Here is an 11,091-nt window from a genome sequence, read left to right as displayed (position 1 = left end):
GAAATAATACAATATGCCAAGCTAAACTAATTCAACAGGATGTTATTTTAACATAATCATGCAACACATTATAACATTGAGAACTAAAAGTAAGTTTTATAAAATTTGTCTTTTTCACGAATTCCGTCTTTATCGTCGCTCATCTGCATTTGTGTGGTGTTTGGAATATAGCAGGTCGAGATACATGGCTAAATGGAAAAAAGAGGATATTAGCCTTTATCTAAAGATTAATCTCTTAGATTTTCACACTTATTACATTAACAGATCTTGACTGATACATATTTATTTTATATTGTTATGACATAAATCATATAGTGGGCTACAAATAATGTTGTATTTCATGATTTTGAACATGTTCACGCCTACCCCGTTAAAATTGGCCAAGTACTTACGAAGATATGATATTAATTGTTTTGGTAAGGTTTTGGTCAGATATTCAATATAATACCTTACAACCCCTCTGCCGATAGCCATTCAAGTAAGGCATTACTTATCAGCTAGAGAATGGTACAATGGAATAGAAACGCATTTGCCACTAAATTTTAAAATTTTCAACGCGAATCAATGTTATGTGCTACTAACTTACCTATTCTGAGATTATTGTCCCCACCTCCTCACACTATCGTTTGAACAATTCTGGATCTGCTCTGCTTTTATTATTATTACTATTCTTATTGTGCCTAATCTGGCCTAGGTATGATGTTATGCCTACCTAGCCTTTTAGATGATCATGCCCAAATGTTATTCTAATTTTCCATTTTTAGGTAGTAATATGACTTTAGGCCTATATTTTTCGAGTTACGTCCTCATGTTGCTACTTTCATCCCTCAATATCCCTACTGTATAAGCATAGTGTTATATGAATGTTAGATCTAGTAACTGCATCATGAAACATATTATAATGGCAACAGGTATAGTAAACAAGAGAAACGTTTAATTAATTTTTTTTTCTATAGTCTTCTGTGTACCTACAGTACCTATGCTGACTTTTTTTTTTTTTGTGCATATTAGGATTGTATATGTTATTGTCATTTTCTTTTTATGTACCTATAATATGCTCATCTGCGAAAGGTAGAACCCCCAAGAACAAGAAATCAATTTAATACGGAATTTGGTATAGATGATGACTTGTGGCCAAGTATTTACGCTTTGTCCTTTCAGTGCACACGAGTAGTTAGATTACATGTGTTTCAATATAAAATCTAAACAAATTGTTTAATGACTAATTATAAGTTATTTAAAATTAATATTATTGAGTCGAATCTTTGTTCCTATTGCAAAATGGAAATTGAAACTATGAAACATTTATTATGGGAATGTAATCTTATAAATTATATGTGGGATACTTTTAAATTCTGGTGGGAAGCTTTAACAGGAACCAATATTACCTTTAATTTTAAAACCATCATACTGGAACATAATGTTAAAAACCCGGATATACTACTGAATCTATGCATTTTAATTATTAAATTTCATTAATTTTTGCCTGTAGAAAAAGACTACTCATTAAATTTTGGTTTATTCCTTAGAACTCTCCAATTTCATTTTATTATGGAACAACAGTGCATTTGAAACAGAGAACTCTCACGCACCCCTACCGCCAATCCTGCATTCGCCACAGTGAGGCTCTTTTATTTTATAATATTATAGTCAAAATTAGATGGGCATTAAACAAAGGGTACAGAGAACAGAATGGTCTTTTATGAGCACACATATATGCAAGTATTATACGCAAGATTAGAGCCTTCATTCAGTCTGTTACCGGTATATCAACATCCAGTTTTATTTTATCGTGAACAAATATTTCAATGTAAACATAAAAGAAGGTGATATTTACTTTATGCAACTTGTTTATTACGAACGCACAGTGGCCGCGCCAGCGTCTGAAATCTGGGGGAAGGGAAAGTGAGGGGAAAGAAATTACCGGGGAGAGGGGGTAGAACCAATGCCCCTGTGTATAATTAGGTTTCTTAGCTTACATAGTGGAATTTCAATAAAACCTTAATTGAACAATATGCTCATTTAGTATTGTATTTGCAGGCTCGCAGTAAATGCATCACTTCACCATGCACCTATTAATAATAGGTAAATGACTTCACAGTATCAAAGCAATCACCTGTTTAATTTTGCTTTGATTCAAATACACGCTCGCCTATGCTCTGGGTGGAGCAAGTCTTCCCGGATAAGGACTATAAACCATAGGCCCAGTGTACACAATTGACATGTGCACATAAAGTATACGAACCCTTTTTGATGGTCAGATTCCTCAAGTCTGCCCGTATAAAAATGAGCGTTGGAAAAGTATACGTTGGAAAAGTCACGGCCGAACTATATTTGGCCGAATTTTGTGAAAAGTTTACATTTTTTTTATATAGGCCTAATATGAAGTACTGTAGACTTGTTTTGGATATGTTGTTTTGTACAAAAGCTTTGATTCTAATTGTATACCTTTACGTTCGTAGTCGTACTCTGGTTCGAACTAGCACTGAACACTTAATGTACAGTATGTCCCCATTTGTCAGAGTTGACGTAAGAGAGTTTATTTAAAAGATTAGTAGTTACATTTAATATTTAAAATGTTCCGATGAAATTTATATTTTTTTTTATGAAGTTCATCCTCGTTGAAAACTTTATGAAGACATTTTATTGTTTTATAGTAATGTGTTCTTTAATGTTCGAACCTACTGTAGTGGAGGTGTCTATCTCTTTTAGTTGAGAATTGAATGAAACAAATAATAACATTCGAATTTACAAAGTTTAGATAAAAAGTATTTATTAAGTTTTATTTATTAAGGTTTGTCTTAACCAGGGGTGGCTCCAGGATTTCCCGACGGGGAAGGGGGGTAGGGGTGGGGTCCGAGGTCCCCGACGGGTAAGCGATGCCCCCGACGAGGAGGAAATTTCCCAGACGAGAGCAAATTGGGCTTGGTAGAGTGTCGCTTAAAATGTTGCGAAAGTAGTCCAGGGGCAAAGCCATTGGAAATTTTGACAAGTTAGAGGATTGTAGAGTCCATGTGCAAAAGAAACCTAATTTTTGTTTCTCCTCCCCGACGAATTGTGGTTTTTCTCCCCGAATGGGGGGAAGGGGCAGCTCTCTCCGACAGGGACCCTGCCCCATCCCCCGCTGGCGCCACTCCTGGTCTTAACACCGGTTTGTGTTACCATACTACTACTAATGCAACTTTCAATCTAATTAAAGAGACCCACGGATTTGTCATTGAAGATTCCATAACAGGCCCTTATTATTGCTATAGATCCACTACGTTATTTAAATCAAATTTACATCGATCTTAATAATGTGACTTTAAATAGGTCTACATGCTAGAAACTAATTATAGAACATATTTGATATTATGATGTAGCTGGGCATTTAATTATGGTGATTAATTATAACAACAAAAACAGTGAAAAATTTTAATCTTTCACTGTTCACAGAACAATGTTAAAACATTGTTCTGTGTATATCATTTTTAAATGATAATTAAAATTTCTTCAATTTCAAACAAATGACAGTTGATTTTCGTGTAATTTTGGAAATTTAAATGAATATTATGTACCCAATGTTGTCTTCGAATCCGATTAAAATCTGGCCGAATTTTGGCAGATATCGAAAAAATGTTTGGCCAAATTTGGTCGTGAGATGGCGTGTGTTTGGCAGTGAAGCCTGTGGAATATCTGGCAACCCTGGTTTGCACATCTCAACAAGTTTTAAAAAAGTACTATTTTTGAGGAGAATAGTACTTTTTGAGGGGAATAGTACTTTCTATTGCCCCGCTTCTTAAACAATGATACCTAGAATCTATGTATGAGGTATTAGGCCTATAATATTTTGTATTTTCAGACTAACAGCAAATGTATTAAACTCAAGAATCTATACTATCATTCGCTTGTTTTATTATTTCATTGATTCAAATACAAGGCCCACACAAAAACTGAACCCGTAAAACACGAATCCGTATGAGCTTGAATAGGCCTATCATGCTAGACGGTAGGTGATGCGACGGTTTTAAACATAGATTTAAAAATGGCCTTTGTTGTATTGTTGAGTATTTTCCTTTTTTATGCACTAACACATTATTGGTAAGAAAAAAAAAATTCCTACCGACCTACGCGTTTTTTTTTTTTTTGTTTTTTTTTGGGGCGGAGTGGGGGGGGGGGGTGATGAGGTTTGATCGCAACGTGGCCAACACAAGATATTTTTTTTTTCTTTTTTTATATGTTTTATTTATTTATTTAAATTTTAAACATTAGCTTATTTATAACAAAATAGATCAATTCAACATTTTTAATAGTCTTTTTTATCATTGTTAATTTAATTGCAATTTTATTAACTGTAACAGACGTGACATGGGTGTAACAGACGTGATAGTTACACTGCTACATGGTTAAAAGTTCCCCAAAAAAAATTACAAAATCTAATAACAAGAATCTCAGAACAATCTATTGTGGTTAAAACGAACACACAGTCAAAATTATACCAATGTCTTTATTCGTTCACAAGATGGGGACGCCAACAAAAGTGGGCGTGTCTCTAGTATACAAACATAAATTTGAGTATGTACTAATTTTAGAAGCTTATAAATTTAGAATGATGAATGCTATATTCTTGAAAATTGGTATTCCATGACTTATTTGAGCATATATTCAGAATATATATCAAAATAAAGAGAATTACCAGTTACACAAAAGTTATTGGCACAATAATTACAGTCATCGTTAAACAAATATTGGTTTATACTGGTTTTTTTTATATCAATTGTATCAACATGAGTAGTCCCATGAATTCCAATCATAGATGTACCATCTACAGTATAGTTATTTGTCTATAATAAATTTAACTTGATCTAATGAGATCAAGATCACTATAAGTATTTAAAACTTCAGAATAGTCAGATGGCGCTTGCAAAAATGACCAATGTTGATGACTTCAAATGTTCTAAATATTTTTTATGGTTTAATTATGTTAAAGTAAGGTTATCTTGATAAAAATTAAAGCCATTGTTTACAACATAAGAGAAACTGAACTGAACCATGATTTTATTATATATGAATTACCAAAAATGCTCATTTGGTAGTGCTGATAGTAAAATATGTGTTTAATGATGTCACGTCTGTGACAACATTATTATGTCACGTCTGTGCAAATGTGACGTATGTTATTACACAAAATATGATATAACATTTGGATGATTTTTTTAAAAATTACATTTGATTAAGTATGGAAAGTAATTGTTTTCTGTGAAGTTCTACTATATGATTTTTAAATTGATTATTACTGTGTAGAAAATAATAATTTGGCACAAATTATTGATATCGATCATTAAAATGTAATATTTCAACATTTCTTTGGTGAATATATTTAACAAAATTTGTTTTCAACATTAAAACCATTCTGAACGCACTATCAAACATATTATGCTATATAAGCCGTGCCAGGAGACAAGATAATAGTCATTTGAGTTAAAAGTCACCAACTGAATAGTTGGAGCCTACAATACTTAAGCCTATAACTGTTTGCGGTTTTTCAGGTTATAACCTTTAATATTTCATACCAGTTGAGAGACTCGAGGTCTTCAATTAATGGTTAGTTGTATAGTTCACCTTCTCGAACGCAGTTAGAAACACCTACAATTTGGCATCACATTAAACGTCACAAAAATGGGCAATGTACCATAATTGTTGTTCCTACTATTGTTGCATAGTATTACACTGACTTACCTCATATTTTATATTTAGCGATTCGACAAGCTGACGTACTGTTGACCAGTTTTTAGAAGCGATGGCTTCATGAAGCGTTTTGCTATTTAGATTTTAAAAAAAAAATAATAATTTTAATTTTTACATACTAATTGTATACACTGAAACATATGTAATAGGGAGTCTTCACAAGCTTACGAAAAAGATAACGAATATAGATACGTCATCACATTTTTAGAAAACCCTTCACCTACAGTAGCATATCTGTCAAAACGTAGGCAATGCATGCCTTTAACATGAATCAAGGATCATATTCTGCTTATGCAGCATGTCGTCTCTTGAATAACGTCGTGGCGAATGTGGAAAAATGGTTTTTTTTTGTTTTTTTTTAAATTTGTGAATAATTTAAGTTGTCTTACTGTCTAGAATATCTGGAAAATTGAGTCAATTAGATAAGTAATTAAGGAAGAATATTAATTAAAATATTAGGGTAGGGTTTCCTCCTTAAACAGCTGTGCGTGCGCGCAAAGATAATAGAAGTATAAGATAGAGTTCTCCATGCTACAGAAAAAAGTGTTCCACCGAAATGCATGGTGGGAATACAAACAATGGGGCACCTCTTACGTTCATTAGAACTTGTGAAGTCGGTGTTTCCCAGTTCACAACTTGTGAAACGCGTTCATCTCGTTGGTGAACTGGTAAACACAAGTTGTGAACTCGAGTAGAATTCTCTTCTCGATTTGCACAAGTAGTGTGGAAAATGGCGGATGTAACATAAACTATGCACAACGAGCATTTATTGCAATTTGTTTATTAAGTAATATTATTTCAGATAAAAAAAGAGATTTGTTTGTAGGTTTTATTTGCAACCCAACATATTTATTGGATTTTTTTGTTTAAGTAATATTATTTCAGATTTAAAAAAAAGTTGTTTTGTATGTTTTATTTTCGAACACATTGTAAAAGTGACAGCAGCCATTTTAGCGTTTATCAAATGAATGCACTCTTCTCGTGTTCTCACATGTTACAAGTTGTGAACACCGACTTCACAAGTTCTAATGAACGCAGCATAAAACCTCAAGAGGTCCCACTGCCGCACTGCCGGATGCGATTTTTTTTTCTGTACGAAACATTTACATGAAACTCCACTCGGGCCGTCTCGGCTGAATCGACCCGAAAATCTCATTGCAGAATTCAGGAGGTCAAAAGGTCATCAACAGATAAACGTCTACAAAACAACTTTTGAGAGAACGTCGCTATCTAATTTTTAAAATACATTGATGTCACCATGTTAATACCAATGGGTCGTTTAAAATGACATATAATAATGATTAAGCTGCACGAGTAATGAAAAGTGTTATTTTAACTTGAGTTACATACTATGACAATTTTAATTTTTTAGTTAGGCCTGGGTTTTGCATAATTACCTAGGTCTACTAATACTAAAAATACTTTCTGGGAAAAGCACGAAGAGTAAGGAAAAGCGCGTTTTTTTTTCATCAGATGAAACAGGGTAACAGTTATAAGAGCTGAGAATAGGGAGCTCTAAAATACTGGATGCCATAAGACCTGCCAAAATGGCAGCACCAAATAAATGTAAAAATTGAGCTAGTTATTAATATTAGGCATAGTAATCGGCAGGTTCTTGATTACAAGACTAGACCAAGTTAATTACATGTAATGCCGAAATTATTATTATTATTATTATTATTATTAATTATTATTATTACCTGTACTTAAGGGGAACTTAGACAATGGAGGAATTAGAGAATAATTTTAAAAAACGACGTTAAGGGAAATAACAAAAAAGGTCTCCTTGGGCTAGTTATTATTTATAGGCCTAGTAAATAGTATCTGTAGGTTCTTCATTACAAGCCTTAAGCCAAGGTAATTAATGCTGAAATTATTATTATTATTATTATTATTATTATTAAATTATTATTATTAATTATTATTATTACCTGTACCTTAAAGGGAACTTAGACAATGGAGGAATTAGAGAACAATTAAAAAAACGTTAAGGGGAAGTAACAAAAAAGATGTTCCCCTTGAGCGATTATTATTTTATAGGCCTGTAAATAGTACGGTATCTGTAGGTTCTTCATTACAAGCTTAGGCCAAAGTAATTAATGCTGAAATGATTATTATTATTATTTAACATTAATTACATTAAAATGATAGTTTGAACAGGTTCAATAACGCCGGAATGGTATATTATTTATTTAATAATATTTCTCATATGCGCTCTATTTTTCATTTCATGCTTTAATTTTGTCCTTTTTTTTCCCCCAAAATTTCAGTCAATGTCAGTTTTTTTTTCTCCAAAATTTCAGTCAATGTCAGTATGTTGGTGTCAGCCTATGACCCTAGGACTAGTTTAAGGAGGGGCCTAGGTAAGACCTCAGCCTTAGGCCTCTTTCTCTCTAGCCTTTGGTATTATGTACCTATCTACACTTTATAAGAGGAGGTAGTTATTGTAGATAATATACCAACATTTAATAACATCCAAGAAGGTCACAGCAAGGTCACAGTTAGTTACACACGTACATCCCATAAGTCCGTGAGATTTCATAGGCCTACCGTAGGTAAACATAGAAAGAGCAATAATAGTAAAACTCGAGCGTCACGACATTGCGAAGTGTCTGCTCTTTTTCCTCGTATCGTACTCACTCGAGTCAATCCGAGATGGCCCGAGTGAAGTTTCATGCAAATGTTTCGTACGGAAAAAAAATTGCCTGCCGGATATTCTTTGGAACGCAATCCTATTTCAAAAAGTACTACCCAAAAGGGGCGTGGCCGTAACAGAACGCGTGCTGCATGACGTGCATATTCGAGTTTTTAACTCTATTCGAACTCGAATAGGGCGCCCCCTATTTTGTGGTAGTACGGTACTTTTTTAATGTTCCATTGCCTGCATACAAAATCATGGCAGTGGGACCTCTTGCAGTTTTATACTTTTTGCTTCCAAACTTTGCGTATTTAATTGTCAATTCTCAATTAAAAAATTGTACACCGCGATGCGCTACTATGTAATATACCTAACTCATATACTTTATATATAATATGTGTTCATCGGGAAGATTTGGACACAAAAAAATGAACGGTGTGTACCACGTGACTTTCGCAAACCGAGGAGCGGAAATTTCTTTATATATATGGCTTTGTACTTAGCCAGAGCCAAAGATAGAGAGAGTTGCGACATTGAGAATTCAGAAGCCATTTTTTGTCAAACGCGATGCGCGTTCTGTGTCTATAACGTGATTTGCGTTCCTGTGTATAATATTGTGTAACTACAGTTAGCGGCCTCCTGTATAGTTTAATGCCATTTAATCTTTTTAGCAGTCGAATTCCATGTAACTATATTTATAGATTTCTTTTTAATGATTTCACTACTTTATATCCAATTTCATATTATAAATAGGCCTACTGTAATTATTTACTCTTTTTAAGCAGTTCTTTAATCCTCGCCGATAGACCGAGAGAGCCCCCTCGATGACATGCATTCTTATTAGGCAATCCTGCCATAGACCCTTAATAGCTCCTGTTATTTTTGCAAATAAATGATATGTGGCGACCAGTAAAAATTGATTAAAAATGTATATCAAAATTTAATTAAAATCCGTATATAAGGTATATGCCAGGCTCTTTAGGAGGAAATTTCTTTGTTTTTATACATGTTTTAGAACTAATTTTTTTAAGACACAAAAAAGCATTTTCGACGAAAAAATCGAAAGCGGTTAGTGAGATTCAGGTTTTTTAATATTTAAAAGTTGTAAGGAAAAGGTCCGTACCTCCCTCTTTCCCCCATTTTTAAATAATCAAAAATCTGTATCTTATCAGCCGCTTCCGAGTGCTTGGTCAATTATGCTTTTCGTGTCTTCGAAAAATCATTTCTACAACACTACAAAAATAATTTTCCGCCGAAGCATAGCTTTAAATTTGAATATAATTTTCTTTTTTCTCCATTTCTTTATAATAATAATAATAATAATAATAATAATAATAAGAATAATAATAATAATAATAATAATAATAACAATAATAATAATAATAATAATAATAATAATAATAATAATAATAATAAATAAATAAATAAATAAATACCTGTAAATAAAAACTAGGCTGTGTTCGAGATTTCTTTACGTGACATAGGTACCGGTATAGTGATACCTACTGGCACTGACTTCTGTGAGACAATTGATAATAAAGCAAAACACAGGGGCGGATCTGGGTTAAATTTTAGGTGGGGGTGGGGGTCAGAATGTTTCCAAACCCACAAAATGAAAGGGGGTCCGGGAAAATGTTGATCCCTAGATGGCGGGAAATGAGTTTTCCTGACTTCTGCGGTGTCTATTTTCCTAATACTTTCACTCATTATGATAATTATTATAATAATATTTTAAGCACCAAAAAAAAGTTCGACCGTCAGAACTTCTGCAAATACGAGAAAATGACGTTTAAACTTACGAAATTGAAAGTTCTTTGCGCTAGATTTAGCACACGACATTTTGTAAACGTCACTGTACTCGTTCGAATATTGTATTTTTGATACGTAGTTTATTATTTGCGAACTTCGTATTACTGCTTTAAAAACAAATTTAAAAATTATAATTAGATATAATGTGTATTTTAATTACAGAATAATATTTTTTAGACTACTATTAAATTGATTTTGTTACAATAACTTCACGTGTTGTGCTACAGCCAACAACAGTAAACAACAACATGGCGACTAGCGGCGGACAGTGTGCCGGTGTTGTAATACAAAGTGTTGTTTTCACCGCGAAGAAATTGCTAATGAAACTCCAATTCTAGTTACAGCAACCAGATTCTTGAATATTGTTACTTGTAACAAATTATGGATAGTTTTAGACAGTCATAACCGAACTATAGCTGACAAACTTGTGTCTTAACTAGACTAGGAATGGATGTGCCTCTTGGAATGGATGAGGGAAAGACATACGATTACGAGGATGTTTGCTATCGTCGTTACATCGACACGAAATCGATAGCAATGATAAATTATCATTACCAAGTGTAGTGTAGTCCCGTCAGTACCTTACCCAGACACATTGTACAATGTATTAAAACTATTCCTTAAAAAATGGTGCTGACTGTGCAGGCCCCGGCCTAGGCCTACCCCACTTAGCTTCGTGAGTGGATTTCCCGTACGATTGAAAATCGTAACGGTACTGGGTTTGGTCTACAGGAGTTCGTGCTTCGAACAGGTCATTGCATTCATAGAAAAAGCCTTTTGATGGAGAAATTGTACCTTTTTAGTAAAGGTTTGCCTAGGTCGAAACTAGGCCTAACTCCGGCTATATAAAATTGATTATAAGATTGAAAAATATTAATTTTGTTATTGTAGTAGTGATAGATACTATGTACACGTTT

General features: G+C 33.4%; 1 protein-coding gene across 1 annotated transcript in view; it reads right to left on the bottom strand.

Moving 5' to 3' along the window:
* Positions 1-11,091, bottom strand: part of LOC117107956 — a gene marked incomplete at its 3' end in the record, with an annotated part of 23,654 nt that overhangs the window by 3,102 nt on the left and 9,461 nt on the right. The window contains exon 2 of the mRNA XM_033249766.1: positions 5,719-5,800. Coding sequence (XP_033105657.1) covers positions 5,719-5,800 — 82 coding nt within the window. The remainder of the gene's footprint in view (positions 1-5,718; positions 5,801-11,091) is intronic.

Source organism: Anneissia japonica, unplaced genomic scaffold (assembly GCF_011630105.1).
Source record: "Anneissia japonica isolate Jap-2015-1 unplaced genomic scaffold, ASM1163010v1 scaffold288132_len48147_cov117, whole genome shotgun sequence".
Classification (NCBI taxonomy): Eukaryota; Metazoa; Echinodermata; class Crinoidea; order Comatulida; family Comatulidae; genus Anneissia; species Anneissia japonica.
This window is presented reverse-complemented; position numbering and strand designations above follow the sequence as displayed.